The 15,814-nt window shown below is 48.9% G+C and overlaps 1 protein-coding gene across 1 annotated transcript in view; it reads right to left on the bottom strand.

Annotated features, from left to right (window-relative positions):
* LOC139434853 (cocaine- and amphetamine-regulated transcript protein-like) overlaps positions 1-15,814 on the bottom strand; it is a 36,915-nt gene that overhangs the window by 10,650 nt on the left and 10,451 nt on the right. The window contains exon 4 of the mRNA XM_071204907.1: positions 10,552-10,651. Within this exon, the coding sequence (XP_071061008.1) occupies positions 10,552-10,651 (100 nt within the window). The remainder of the gene's footprint in view (positions 1-10,551; positions 10,652-15,814) is intronic.

Below are 15,814 nucleotides of genomic sequence, written 5' to 3'. Positions count from 1 at the left end.
CAAAGGCGTTAATAACCCTTTCTAGGTCTTTAAAAGATAAAAACGACTTGGTCTTAGCCAATAGTCGTATTTTGAAAAAGCAGGATTTGACTACGGTGCTGACCTGCTTCTCAAATTTAAAAGTGCTAGTGAAGGTCACTCCAAGGTTCATGACAGAGGGGAGGATGTTTTCATTGAGAGAGCAAACTCCCCTCTCTCCGGCAGAAACAGGAAATGTCGTAACTGTGTAACAACGGTTTCAAATCAGCATCTCTTTGACAAAAAACATCTTTAATTGTGTTGCTTTTTTGTCAAAGCTCTTTTAGTTTTAAACCTGATGTTTATAAGCTTCTTAGTTTTTGCAGTCTGTAAATATACACAACTTTATAATAAAATGCTCACATTTACCTTTTTCTAGACTAAACACAGGTTTGATCCTAAGTTAAAAACATATGAGGTCATCATGAGGTTGTTAACATCGCAGTTTATCAGTGGATGTTTGCTGGAACTACTTGTTAACAGCTTGTTTCCTGACGGACACACACAGCGTGACTCCGGTCAGGTAGAGACCGGTCTCAAGTCAGCACCGATGCAGACTCGCTGTTTGAGGGCTTGATAGCCCACTCCCCCTCCACACCACTCCACACCACTCCACACTCGTTGCTTTGGAACAGCACTTAATGTGGCGGACCCTCCGCGCGAACGCGCAAACGGAGGGGTAGTGTGTAGGGGTAGGGTGTAGGGCGTGGTTTGGGATTGGGCCTTTATGTCATCCTGTCTCTGTGATGCTCTTGGATCAAATGTGTGTCTGATCTGTGAATTATCTTAAATTGTATTAAAACCTTTGATGGTTCTCTGAATCACACACAGTTTTATTCATCAGCTGAAATAATGAGTCAGATCCACGGAACAGACAGGATGAAGTCATAATGAAGTTATTTAACTCTGGTTACTGCTAACTAACTTGCTAAAGGTTATTACACACTATGGGCAGTTTTTATACTTAATATATACCTGTATATTTGAATTTTTCCATGAAAACTACATGCAGAATTGATCTTCATATTACTTGTATGAAAAATATCATACATTGTTTTAGTTGCCTTTAATTTGTTACGAGATCAACGGCCTGGTACGGCAGCAGCACCGCTCTCAATCGTAAGGCTTTACAGAGAGTGGTGAAAACTGCACAGAACATCACCAGGACGGAGCTGCCATCCATGGAGGACCTTCACTCCCAGCGGCTCAGGAAGAAAGCCCTCAGGATTACAAAAGACCCCCATCACCCCAGCAACAAACTGTTCAGTCTGCTGCCGTCTGGCAGGCGGTACCGCAGCATCCGGACTAAAACCACCAGACTCAAGAACTGTTTCATACCACAGGCAATAAGACTGCGAAACACCTGAACTGTTGAAACAACATCCATAACATTCATCTGCTACTTAGTAATTATTTCTCTAATATATCATTCCAATAAATGGGGTGAAGCCTGCGAGCTAGTTCAGGAAGTCAACTCGAGCACCAATGATACATTAACACGTGACGCACCTCGTTCCTCTTAGAACCAACCAATCACAGTCTCATAAACATGCTGCTCTATTCAAGCTGCCAGGTCTTCCTGCCTCTGCCTCGCTAATGCTGCTGCTGCCACTGCTGTGTTCACTTGCTGTTGCTGCGTTCATGTTCCTGCTGCTGTGTTTCATGTTGCTGCTACTTTTCTGAGGTTATGGAAAAGTGGATAGAAAAAGACATAGGACCTGCATTTTTGACAATTCAACTGTAGGCCATGTCTATCCTTCCCTTCTTACCTTTCACAATAAAGGCCCTAGACATATAAAAACATTTGTTAAAGAGTATTTACCATTTTACCTGCTGTGTAAAGGCTTTAACCCTAAGACCTGTTTTATTTTTGAAGTCCAACCCTGTAGCGTCTATTCTTTTTCCAACCCAGTTGAGATCTAACCCACTTCCACATGATGAAAGCATCAATGCAGCATCACCCTCTGCGTTTTTAACCAGCAAACATATGAATTTGCTTCATAGAGCAAATGTTTTCAAGTAGATAGATGAAAATATCACTTTTTTAATATGAAGATCTCAGTTATGCGCAGCTGACTACATTTTAATTAAACTTGTAATACTAGTTGACTATGGATTTAAAAATAATAAACTAGAGAAAAATATGTAGCCTAATAGCTTGTTATTTAGTTTGTCACTCTTTGTACATAAGTACAGTATTTGAGTATATGTACTTGTTACTTTCCCACTGGAGAAAGGTGGTTACCTAATTCTTAGTGGTATAATAAACAGCCCATATCGGGACGTGATATTACTTCAACGTTGTTAACATGGGGACGGCACCTTGTCTTTATACATCCATGATGCAGAAAAATTACAGCACTGTCACATGACTTCACGTCACCACCGCTAAGCTAAAGGCGGATAATTTTGAGCGTGATGACGTTTAGTCGTCTCATTTAGAAACTTGTTAGCAACCTCTGTTTTTAAATTGACCAGTGGGGTATTTACTGACGTATTTAATGTAGTAGAACAGAAGTTTATGTTAACCGAAGCCCTTGTTTCAGGTTTCTTAGCGAAACATGTTCAACACATTCCGGAGGAGGAAACAGAAAGTTGTATAATGCTGAGTCATGTCAGGGACTTAGGACCAAGCGGCAAAACTCTGGGGAAGAGCCGGGACGCCAATACGGAAGTGCCACACACTGCAGTTCATATATTGGCCGATAGGGACTGGCTGCAGAAAGGAGCAATTTCCATAGACCCCCATGTTAAAATGCCCAACTTTACAGCAGAAAAAAACATGTTTCTACCCCTGGCTGCAATACATATTATTATGAATATAGTTAGGTTCCACCTTCATGATTATGGATCTGTGAGTGAATTGTTTTCACTTGTTTTCAAGTTTTTATCAACTTTGGTACTTAAAACAGATAAAGTAATTATCGTAGGTGACTTTAATATTCATGTTGACGATGATAGCCTTACTATTGCATTTAACTCTATATTAGATTCTGTTGGTTTTTGTCCTCTCTGAAGAACCAGCACCTTACCGTGGTAGAGAGGTTTGTGTGCCCTGATGAACCTGGGGGCTGTGTTGTCTGGAACCTTGTGTTCCTGGTAGGGTCTCCCATGGCAAATTGGTCTCAGGCAAGGGGCCATACTAAGATTGGTTCAAAAGACCTCATGAAAGAAACAACAAGAAGTGAGGATACCCGGCCCGGAGGAAGCCCAGGGTCCCTTTCTGGAGCCAGTCCCAGAAGGAGGACTCGTCGGCGAGCGTCTGGTGACCGGGCTTGCCACGGAGCCCGGCCGGGTCCAGCCCGAAAAGGCAACGTGGCCAACACCTCCTCTTCTCCGTCCCGCGGGCCCACCACCTACGGGAAACAGCGAAGGGGTCGGGTGTGCTGCCAGAAGGGTGGCAGTGTAAGCGAAGGGTCTTGACGGACCAGACCTGGGCGACAGAAGCTGGCTTTGGGGACGTGGAATGTCACCTCTCTGGGGGGGAAGGAGCCGGAGCTTGTGCGGGAGGTGGAGCGTTACCAGTTGGATCTGGTTGAGCTCACCTCTACGCACAGCGTGGGCTGTCTCAGTGGACGAGAGGGTCGCCTCCATACCCCTGCGGGTTATGGGGGGGGAAAACTCTGACTGTTGTGTGTGCTTATGCACCCAACAGCAGTTCAGAGTATACGGCCTTCTTGGAGACCCTGGAAAGAGTCCCGTATGGGGCTCCTGAAGGGGACTCTTTAGTCTTGCTGGGAGACTTCAACGCACATGTGGGCAATGATGGAGACACTTGGAGGGGCGTGATTGGGAGGAACGGCCCCCCTGATCTGAACCGGAGTGGTGGTTTGTTACTGGACTTCTGTGCTAGTCACGGATTGGCCATAACAAACACCATGTTCGAACATAAGGATGCTCATAAGTGTACGTGGTACCAGAGCACCCTAGGCAGAAGGTCCATGATCGATTTCGTTATCGTATCATCGGACCTGAGGTCGTATGTTTTGGACACTCGGGTAAAGAGAGGGGCGGAGTTGTCAACTGATCACCATCTGGTGGTGAGTTGGGTCGTGTGGCGGGGGAAGCCTCTGGATAGACCTGGTAAGCCCAAACGTGTAGTTCGGGTGAACTGGGAACGTCTGGAGGAGGCCCAAGTTCAGGAGGCCTTCAACTCACACATCCGGCGGAGCATTTCAGGCATTCCTGTGGAGGTTGAGGACATTGAACCAGAGTGGTCGGTGTTCAAAGCCTCTATTGCCGAAGCTGGGAGCTGTGGTCTCAAGGTCCTAGGTGCCTCAAGGGGCGGTAACCCTCGAACCTCCTGGTGGACACCGGTGGTCAGGGAAGCCGTCCGACTGAAGAAGGAGGCCTTCAGGGATATGTTATTCTGGGGGACTCCCGAAGCAGTTGCAAGGTACCGACAGGCCAGAAGGGCAGCAGCCTCATCCGTGGCCGAGGCAAAGCAGCGGGTGTTGGAGAAGTTCGGAGAAGACATGGAGAAGGACTTTCGGGTGGCACCAAAGTTGTTCTGGAAAACTGTCCGACACCTCAGGAGGGGGAAGCAGGGAACCATCCAAGCTGTGTACAGTAAGGATGGGACGTTGTTGACCTCTACTGATGGAGTGTTAGGGCGTTGGAAGGAACACTTTGAGGAACTCCTGAACCTGACAACTCCGCCCTCTATGTTAGAGGCAGAGCTGGAGTATGACGGGGGATCAACACCAATCTCCCGGGGGGAGGTCACTGAGGTCATTAAACAACTCCACAGTGGCAAAGCCCCGGTGGTGGATGAGATCCGCCCGGAAATGCTGAAGGCTCTGGGTGTTGAGGGACTGTCATGGTTGACACGTCTCATCAACGTTGCGTGGAAGTCGGAAACAGTACCGAAGGAGTGGCAGACCGGGGTGGTGGTTCCCCTTTTCAAAAAGGGGGATCAGAGGGTGTGTGCCAATTACAGAGGCATCACACTACTCAGCCTCCCCGGGAAAGTTCACTCTAAGGTATTCGAAAGGAGGGTCAGGCCGATTGTCGAACCTCAGATTGAGGAGGAACAATGCGGATTCCGTCCTGGTCGTGGAACGACGGATCAGCTTTTTACTCTCGCAAGGATCCTGGAGGGGGCATGGGAGTACGCTTATCTGGTCTACATGTGTTTTGTAGACTTGGAGAAGGCGTATGACCGAGTTCCCAGGGAGTTACTGTGGGAGGTGCTGCGGGAGTATGGGGTGAGGGGGTCTCTACTCAGGGCCATCCAATCTCTGTACTCCCAAAGCGAGAGCTGTGTCCGGGTCCTCGGCAGGAAGTCGGACCCATTTCCGGTGAGGGTTGGCCTCCGCCAGGGCTGCGCTTTGTCACCAATCCTGTTTGTAATATACATGGATCGGATTTCGAGGCGTAGTCGTGGGGGAGGGGGTCTGCAGTTCGGTGGACTAAGGATTGCACCACTGCTTTTTGCAGATGATGTGGTTCTGATGGCTTCATCGGTCTGCGACCTTCAGCACTCACTGGATCGGTTCGCAACCGAGTGTGAAGCGGCTGGGATAAGGATCAGCACCTCCAAATCTGAGGCCATGGTTCTCAGCAGGAAACCGATGGACTGTCCACTCCAAGTAGGGAATGAGTCCTTACCCCAAGTGAAGGAGTTCAAGTATCTCGGGGTCTTGTTCTCGAGTGAGGGAACAATGGAGCGTGAGATGGGCCGGAGAATCGGAGCAGCGGGAGCGGTACTGCAGTCGCTTTTGTTACGGTGTATGTTGGAAGCAGGACCCAAATGCAGATATAAACTGAAAAAACTCCTTTATTTCAAGGCTAGGGCTAGGGATATAAACAAAGACAAAACAGAACACTCACCGACGAACTAGTCATGACACAAGACGAACCGACATTGAACACTGGGAGACAGGGGAATTTAAACACAGGGTAACTAGACACAGGTGGGAACAATCAGGGGTGGGGCCAACACTGATGAGCACAGGAGACACACAAGGAGTGACAGGTGAAAACAATCAGACAACTAGACACACCAGGGAACTAACGACGGGAGGAAAAACACAGGGAAAAGGACCAGACAATATACAAGGAGGAAAATACCCATAACCAGACATACAAAACTACAAACGTGACAAAACATGAGAATCCTGACAGCTTTACTGCACCGTTGTGACGAAAAGGGAGCTGAGCCAGAAGGCAAAGCTCTCTGTCTACCGGGCCATTTTCGTTCCTACCCTCACCTATGGTCATGAAGGATGGGTCATGACCGAAAGAACGAGATCGCGGATACAAGCGGCCGAGATGGGTTTCCTCCGCCGGGTGGCTGGTGTCTCCCTTAGGGATAAGGTGAGAAGTTCGGTCATCAGGGAGGGACTCGGAGTTGAGCCGCTCCTCCTTCGCGTCGAAAGGAGCCAGTTGAGGTGGTTCGGGCACCTAGTTAGGATGCCACCTGGGCGCCTCCCAAGGGAGGTGTTCCAGGCACGTCCAGCTGGGAAGAGACCAAGGGGTAGACCTAGGACCAGGTGGAGGGATTATATCTCTTCGCTGGCCTGGGAGGGCCTTGGGATCCCCCAGTCAGAGCTGGTTGATGTCGCCAGGGAAAAGAAAGTGTGGGGCTCTCTGCTGGAACTGCTACCCCCGCGACCCGACCACGGATAAGCGGGAGAAGATGGATGGATGGATGGATAATGCAAGATGTTTTTAACAAGCCAAACCACTTGGAAGAAATCATGTGTAACTTAAAGAGCCGGTGACACGGTTTTCCCCCATCATCCAAACCCATCAATTTGAGTACATATTGTCCCCTTGAAAACCGTTACTGAACTGATTTTGGATATTTGTACTTTGATAACCATTAATCTGCCTTCAATGTTGACAATTTTCTGAATCTTCTCGCGGATTCTTCAAGTCCCGCCAAATGATGGGTGACGTCATTGCGGGCACAGCGCTCCAGCTGCACCGTTCAGGATCCCAGCATCTGCATGTAAACCTTTATATATATATACAGTCAGATGTAAACGCACGACGGCGCACACAGCAGCAAGCTCAGACAGCGATGACAGGTTAATGTTGAACGTGTCTGAGAGCTCATATGAGGCTGAAGGATCGGTTTATGTTGTATCTGTTAGAAGTTTAGGAATGAGGTGCGTCAATATGGGCGATCATACGGTCATGTAGCCAGTGGTGGAATGGGACTACAAATCATCCCGGGACTCTCGACCGGCCCCCTTCGGTACCGCTAGTAAATTGTCAACGGGGGGAGTGGGGATTTCAGGGGCGGCGGCAGCTGTAGATAGTAAATGTAAATATGTAAATATTTGTGTCACTGCATCCTGGTAAAAATACAAATATAATGTATAATGTCTCTGTCTTTGACATTAGCGCTGCTAGCCACCTGTGCCCTGTACTACGAAGCCAGTTCAACAGACCCTGGATATGTTTGAGTAACAAACAAACTAACAACAACAAACTAACAAACGAGATCTCGCTAAGCGGTCCTACGACGCTGGTTATCAACTCGGTAAATCAAGCCAGGGTTTCTCTCTCCAGCTGAGAGCGCGTTCACGTCTAAGACACGAGTGGATCTGACTTTAATTACATTTGTCTCGAGTGTTTCGTCAACATAATGTGTTACATAATACTTCTGCATACAGTCTGTGACACTGTGAGTGTTGCACGGCCAGATGAGGCTGGAGAAGCTGACTCAGATCAGGAGATATATGATATATTATGATATTATATGATCGATGATCTGATTGATGATGTAATATGAATGATAAGTGCGACACGTCGGCGTCTTCTCTGCATACGGCAGTTTAAACTGTATTTCCTTTATCCTGTAATATGACTTGAGAGATTTAAACTCCGCACACTGAGTGGATCTCTTTTCTATAGACGCCGGAGGCGGGCAGTGTCAGGTAAAATAAGTTATTTAGCCTTCTCAAACCTGAGCCTCACTCGCCGCCTATGGGGGATGTGCTGGTGACTTATCCGACCGGCCCACTTCGGTACCGGCCCATCGGGATTCGTCCCGATGGCCAGTCCGCCACTGCACCCAGCCCACGTAAACTGTCAACGGGGGGAGCCTCGCTGCGGGGAAACGGTGGACCTAGTGTCCCGATCGGAGTGGGAATAATTATAATAATCCGTGCATTTTATCCATTACTTTCCCCAACATTGTGGTAAAAAAAACACACGTTTAATCCATGTTGTTGGTGTACTACAACTACAAAAAGCATCGGATTGTTTTCTCATCAGGAAATGCAGACCGGCTCAAACAAACGATCATTTAATGTATCATATGTTCGCCGAATTGACATGAAAGCACTAATAAATGTAGTTTCATCCACTTGAGTTTACAACCACAAAAATAGTCGATTTGTTTTTATATCACATCCGACGGGAGGAAATTCAGCAGCTCTCACTCCCGATTTGTAATCCTAATGTAATCATCATCTTCACCACGATCATTTATGTTTATGTCGCCGCATTGACATGAAAGCACTGACAAATATGAATATACTGTAGTCAACTTCATTACAACGTTATTAACGTGCCTAAACTCAGTAATTCACCATTTCTACGCATGACAACACACTTTGTCCGTGTTTGGCTCTCAAAGCGTTCCCGCATTGACGTCACTTCCGGCTTCCCCCAAAACTTCAAAATGAGTCGAAGGAATTTCCCCGCGATGTTCGAAATTATTGATATTTAACGGAACGGTATCGCTTTTTCTTTTTTAAACTGACGGTTCGAGATTACTGGTAGCCCAATATTTCGTTTGTAATACTAGGTCTCACTCACAGCCTCTTGTTATTAGCCAGCTAATAAATACAACCACATACACAAAGAAAAGCTGCAATTTCAACATGTCCAAGCATCCTGTATCATAGCCATGCTAATAATGTTTATAATAAACCAAACCGTTTGTAAATCAGTCAAGATTTCAGCGAGTTAAGAGTATTGTTGTGCAGATCACTCACCTACAACAGCTACCATAACACGAATCAGAGTAACGGAGCGTCCACACTCCAGCTTAAAAAAAAGGTTGGAGCTGGGCGTGTGTGAAGCTTGGGGATTTTATTCGAGCAACGCAACCAACAACCAATCACATGAATCTCCCGCCCCCGACATACAAAACAAAAAACCCCGGGGATTTTATGCGAGCAATATATATATATATATATATATATATATAAACTACCCAAACAGGCGAAAACCTACCAGTTTCACCCACTGTCTCTGCCACCTCCCTCCATGCCTGGTTCCTCCGGTTTGTATCCCGGTAGGTGAAGAGGGTCTGGTCATACAAAACCGGGTGATTTCCTACGGCGATAGTTAGTTTCTCCTCCATCTTTTTTGGAAATATAGAAATGAACGGCGGGATATCTCTCCCAGCTTAGACGCGGTTTGATTGGCTAGGGCTTGAGCTGTCAGATTTTCAGAAACGGGATTTGATTGGCTGGTGCTGGCTACTCCGGAGACGCCGGAGACGGACCGCGATGCTACCCACAATTCAGTTCGGCGAAAAGCGAGGCAACGTGACGTCATCCCATTCAAAGTGAATGGACAGACGCGTTGGAAACCGTTTGTGAAGCTGTCGAAGCTGTAGTGTGGATGGGCCGTAACTGTTGACTGTGGCAAGATGGCGGCCGGTCAGCTACGCTGGAAAATCTCCCATGAGCCATCTAGTGTTTATAATATATATCTATGGCTTCAGCTAGCTCTGGAACTTCCAGCTCGGTGGCAGCAGGTCCCCCCTCGGCTCCGCCTCTTTGCCCTTATTTGGAGCAGGCGGGAGTTGAACTCTGACGTCACTGTCGAGCCGTTAGTGGCCGACTCCGCCTACTAAGGACTTCTCTGCAACTCTGCAGAATCCTATGGGTGACGTCATGAACCCTACGTCCATTTATATATGCAGTCTATGCTTAGGACACATTTCTCACTATGAGAGCCACCTGGTTTCCCCGTGTTTGACGCTGCAGCTGTTGTCATCAGCGTTGGTGTTAATAAAGGTTCAAGAGAAGGCGTGCTGCTGTCCAGTCTGTTTTAGAAGACGTCGAGGCCTTGGGTCTAATCGCCAAAACACCATTACATTCGTGTATTATTGGCAATAAATATATATTGTTACATCAAAACAAGTCTTTCCTGATTGAACTGTGTATAGTTCTACTGCAGATACTTTAATCATGTATATTTTTACTTCATACAGTAACATGTTACTTCAGATACATTTACTGCAAATACTTTGACTTCAGGAACTTGTACTGTGTATATTTGTTATGCAGGTACTTTAAATGATGGAGTCATGTGAGCCGAGCAGCTTAATGAAGAATCTTTATTTTAAGAAAAATAAATGAATCTGAGGGACAGACACTGAAACTGAAACAGAGACGTGCAGAGAGACAGGCGAGACAGGTGTGTGTGTGTGTGTGGGTGTGTGTGTGTGTGTGTGTGTGTGTGTGTGTGTGTGTGTGTGTGTGTGTGTGTGTGTGTGTGTGTGTGTGTGTGTGTGTGTGTGTGTGTGTGTGTGTGTGTGTGTGTGTGTGTGTGTGTAGTAGCAGCGCAGGAAGAAGGTGTTGCAGGCCGTTCCTCTCAGACAGTCACACAGCCGACCGATACGGGGACCATGTCTCATCGCACATCGCTCGCCCACATCACACTGAGAGGGAGACAGGAGAGAGAGAGAGAGAGAGAGAGAGAGAGGAGAGAGAGAGAGAGAGAGAGAGAGAGAGACAGGAGAGAGAGAGGGGGAGAGGGAGACAGGAGAGAGAGACAGGAGAGAGGGAGAGAGATAGGAGAGAGGGGGAGACAGGAGAGAGAGAGACAGGAGATAGGGAGAGAGAGAGGAGAGAGGGGGACAGGAGAGAGAGAGACAGGAGATAGGGAGAGAGAGAGGAGAGAGGGGGACAGGAGAGAGAGACAGAGACAGAGTTCTCCCTGAAGTTAGCCGGCTAAGCGGAAATCCTGCTTCGTTGTACAGGCCTCAGCTGTCAATCAATCACATCTCATTCATCCATTAATTCCTTCATTCCTTCATCCAGTCATTCATCCATTCATGTCCTTTGTGTTTCCTGCTCTGCTGGTTCATCAGATAGATCATATGTGTAATGTTTATTTAATGTATTATCGTATATCTTATTAGAATCAGATTCAGAAACAGGTTTATTACCAGGTAGGTTGACACGTACAAGGAATTTGACTTGGTGTACACATAAAAGTAAAGTAAAACAAAAATGTAAAACACAGGTAGAGAACTATTTTAAGGAAACTATTATTGTCAGGATTCTCATGTTTTGTCACGTTTGTAGTTGTGTATGTCTGGTTATGGGTATTTTCCTCCTGGTATATTGTCTGGTCTTTTTCCCTGTGTTTTTCCTTCTGTCGTTAGTTCCCTGGTGTGTCTAGTTGTCTGATTGTTTTCACCTATCACTCCTTGTGTGTCTCCTGTGCTCATCAGTGTTGGCCCCACCCCTGATTGTTCCCACCTGTGTCTAGTTACCCTGTGTTTAAATTCCCCTGTCTCCCAGTGTTCAATGTCGGTTCGTCTTGTGTCATGACTAGTTCGTCGGTGAGTGTTCTGTTTTGTCTTTGTTTATATCCCTAGCCCTAGCCTTGAAATAAAGGAGTTTTTTCAGTTTATATCTGCATTTGGGTCCTGCTTCCAACATACACCGTAACATTACGAACCGACCAAAGATGGACCCAGTGGATTCAGCTTTTTTGATGCCACAGGCGGCTGCTAAGAGGAGGCGCAAAGCCAAGCTCGCATTACCTGGCTTACACAGCCAGGGTCCAGGCTTCCGCTCCGGACCTTACAGCCAGGTTTCCGGCCCCAGCTGCCACAGTCCCCTCTCCAGTTTCCTCTGGAGTTTCCTCTGGAGTCCCCTCTGGAGTCCCCTCTGGAGTCCCCTCTGGAGTCCGTCCTCTAGTCCCTGCTCTAGTCCCTGCTCTAGTCCCTGCTCTAGTCCCTGCTCTAGGTCCCCTCTCGAGTTCCCCTCTCGAGTTCCCTTCTCTAGTCCCTCCTCTAGTCCCTCCTCTAGTCCCTCCTTTAGTCCCTACTCTAGTCCCTCCTTTAGTCCCTCCTTTAGTCCCTCCTCTCGTCCCTCCTCTAGTTCCCCTCGCGAGTCCCCTCTCTAGTTCCCTACTCTAGTCCCTCCTCTAGTCCCCTCTCTAGTTCCCCTCTCGAGTCCCCTCTCGAGTCCCCTCTCGAGTCCCCTCTCTAGTTCCCTTCTCTAGTCCCTCCTCTAGTCCCTCCTCTAGTCCCCTCTCGAGTCCCCTCTCGAGTCCCCTCTCGAGTCCCCTCTCGAGTTCCCCCTTGGTTCCCCTCTCGAGTCTCCTCTCGAGTCTCCTCTCGGGTCCCTACTCCGGGTCCTGTCCCGTTGGGGGCTCCGTCGACTACTCCTCTGCCGGAGGTCCTGCCAATCGTATGTCTGTCCCGTTGGAGGCCCCGCCGACTACTCTCCTGCCGGGGGTCCTGCCAACCCTTTGTCCTGTCCCGTTGGAGGTCCCGCCGTCTACTCTCCTGCCGGGGGTCCTGCCATCTCCATGTCCTGTCCTGTTGGAGGTCCCGCCGTCCACTCCCCTGCCGGGGGTCCTGCCAACCCTAGGTCCTGTCCCGTTGGAGGTCCCGCAGACTACTCTTCTGCCGGGGGTCCTGCCAACCCTGTGTTCTGTGTCGTTGGAGGTCCCGCCGTCTACTCCCCTGCCGGGGGTCCTGCCAACCCTATATCCCGTGCCGTTGGAGGTTCTACCGGGGGCCCTGCCAGCCCCATGTCCATCACCTGTCTCGCCGGGGTTCCTGCCAACTCCTGGTCCACTTCCGTGGGAGATCCTGCCGAAGCCTGTCCGACCGGCTCCGGTTTCTGTCCGGCCGACACCGGGTCCTGCCCGGTCTCCGGAGCTGTCCCATCAGCGCTTTCCTGCCCGGCCTCCGGTTCCTGCCCGGCCTCCGGAGCTGTCCGGTCTTCGCCCTCGAGCCCGGCCCTCTGAGAGCCGGAGTCTTCACCCTCAATCCCGGTCCCCTGAGAGCCACGGCCTTCACCCTCGATCCCTGGCCCCTGAGAGTCACGGCCTTCGCCCTCGAGCCCAGCCCCCTGACTTTCCCGGCCGCGGTGGCCTTCGCCCCTCCATTACCCCCACCTTGGACTTTGTCTTGCCCCCGGGCCGTCCGCCCGAGTCCCCCTTCTCGGCTTCTACCTTACCCCCGGGCCGTCCGCCCGAGACCCGTTCCTGGTCCTCTGCCTTGCCCCCGGGCCGTCCGCCCGAATCCCCCTTTTTGGACTCTGCCTTACCCCCGGGCCGTCCGCCCGAGACCCCTTCCTGGTCCTCTGCCTTGCCCCCGGGCCGTCCGCCCGAGACCCCTTCCTGGTCCTCTGCCGTGCCCCTGGGCGGTCAGTTCAGTCCCGTCCTCCAGACCCCCTCCACCCACCCTGGTGGCCCTAGTTTTGAAATAAAGGAGTTTTTTCAGTTTATATCTGCATTTGGGTCCTGCTTCCAACATACACCGTAACAATTATAACATTAAAAATTCATAAAAAATACAGTAAAAGTGTGATCACTCTGATACATGAATGAGCAAAAGGTGTATAAAGCTAAGGGAATCAGCACAAGGCTCATATACTCACTGACTGGAGACCAGTGCCATCAGGAAGAACAACCCAGTCTCACAAAAAAACGTGTAGTAACTACATTGGTCCACAATGTATCCCTACGTGATCTTCACATTTCTCCCTGCAGAAAAAAGAAACATGGCCGACATTCGTTTAATTCTCGGTGGACAATGCCTATTTTGAGACACCCCAGGTGAATAGGGTAATTTTTTAACTTAAAGGTATCAGCTATAAATGTCTCCAGTTAATTACCTACAATAAGGCAATTATTTTTTGTATTACAAGTTTTCTGAAATAGCACGTTTAAATATGTAAATGAACCATTATCTCATTAAATATGCACATTAACACATTTCAGGAATCGAAATCTGAACTTTGGATAAAGCCAGGTTCAAAATTCTTGTTTCATTTTGTAGTGATATTGGTATCTAAGGCTTTTACATAATGGATATTGGATATCTCTTTTTATCACTCCATAAATCAGAAAATACTGTCAACAGCCCTAAAATATCAATTTTCGCCATGATTTTAGGTATACACAATGTTGTATAATTCAGGCTATGAATGATATCTGAACAAACCCTTCTGTAAAAGCCTTCATAATATTGATAGGAATATAACTGGAAGGTTTGGTGTATGTACGTGCTACTGAAGTTGAAATTTCGAACTCAGAGTATAGTAGAAAAACTCATTTTGAGAAAACGACCTTTAAAGATTGCAGTGAGGCGCTAGCTAAACCCTCCTGTTCTTTGGATGACAGCTTGCGCATCGACGCACTTCGTGAAGGTATTTCATGTTCGGGGTCATTTGTTTTTTGTATAACCTTGCTTCGTGCAAGTGACAATTGTTGTCGTCTTCTCATGCAAACGATAGTTACGGCTGTAACTACGGTTCTGGGGTCCCAGATGACCGCCAGAGGCGGTGCTTTTAGCACTGGATATGTCCATCGCACGCATGCGCAGTTCGAGTACCAAATAACAACAAAGTCACCTGTGACCCACGTGACTACGGCTACATAGGCCGGTGTCATTAGTGTATCGGTTCCTGGAATCTTCTCGCGAGCACACAAGAATTCTGAGTGACCGGAAACTCTGGCGGTCATCCGGGACTCATAGAACCGTAGTTACAGCCGTAACTATCGTTATATTTCGTCCCTAATGACCGCCAGAGGCGGTGCTTTTAGCACTGGATGACTATACCAACCATGTCATGAAGAATCCGAACACTTGCTTACCTAGCTGGAAGCAGCGGAGCTCGGCAACAGGACCACGCCCAAAGGATGGGGAGTGGCGCCATTGACCCGGTAGAACCTGGAGAATGTGCCAGACGATGCCCACGACGCCGCAGCGCAGATAGTCTCCAGGGACACCCCTCTCAGGGCAGCCCAAGACGTTGAGATGCTCCTTGTAGAGTGACATCTCACCCCTGATGGCGGGGGGCGGCCACTGGCCCCATAAACATGTGTGATTGTATCCACAACCCAGTGGGACAGCTGCTGTTTGGAGAGAGCACAGCCCCTTCTCGTGCCGCCATGGCAGATGAAGAGCTGCTCTGACTGTCGTATATGGGCGTAGCACCAATATACACCTCTAGGGCACGCACAGGGCACAGCAACTCAGTTGTGCCGTTCTCCTGTGGGACATTAAAGCGCGCCAGCTGGATAGGCCGATTGGAGTGGGCTAGTGGAAGCACTTTGGGCACGCCACGTTTGGCCAGAGGGCAACACCCGAGCCATCGGAGTGCCACCTCAGGCATGTATCACTCACAGAGAGGGCATGTAGCTCTTCAACTCGTTTCCCTGAGGTCATGGCAAGCAGAAATGCTGCCTTCAGGGACAGCCGTCCACTCCCACAAGACGGGCAGATATAGCAGCCGTATAGACCTTCAAGGTGGAGTGAGAACGACCACTATCTAGAAGGGACTAAAGAAACTCTAAAATGGTGGCCACCGAGCAACGCTCCGGATTCTCAGCCTTACCCGAACACCAGTGGGAGAAGACCTTCCATGTGTACTCGTACTGTACTCGAGTGGATGGTGCTCTGGCCTTCAGGATAGTTTCCCTGACAGATGCCGTGAAAACGCTCAACAGTGGGTTTGGCCCCTCAGAGGCCAGGCCCAGAGCTGAAGGCGGTGAGGGTCGGGATGCCAGATCCGACCCCCGAGCTGTGACAGAAGGTCCTTCCTGTCGGGGAGACGCCATGGTGGGCTGCAGC

This window comes from Pseudochaenichthys georgianus, chromosome 11, assembly GCF_902827115.2.
Source record: "Pseudochaenichthys georgianus chromosome 11, fPseGeo1.2, whole genome shotgun sequence".
Taxonomy (NCBI): Eukaryota; Metazoa; Chordata; class Actinopteri; order Perciformes; family Channichthyidae; genus Pseudochaenichthys; species Pseudochaenichthys georgianus.
This window is presented reverse-complemented; position numbering and strand designations above follow the sequence as displayed.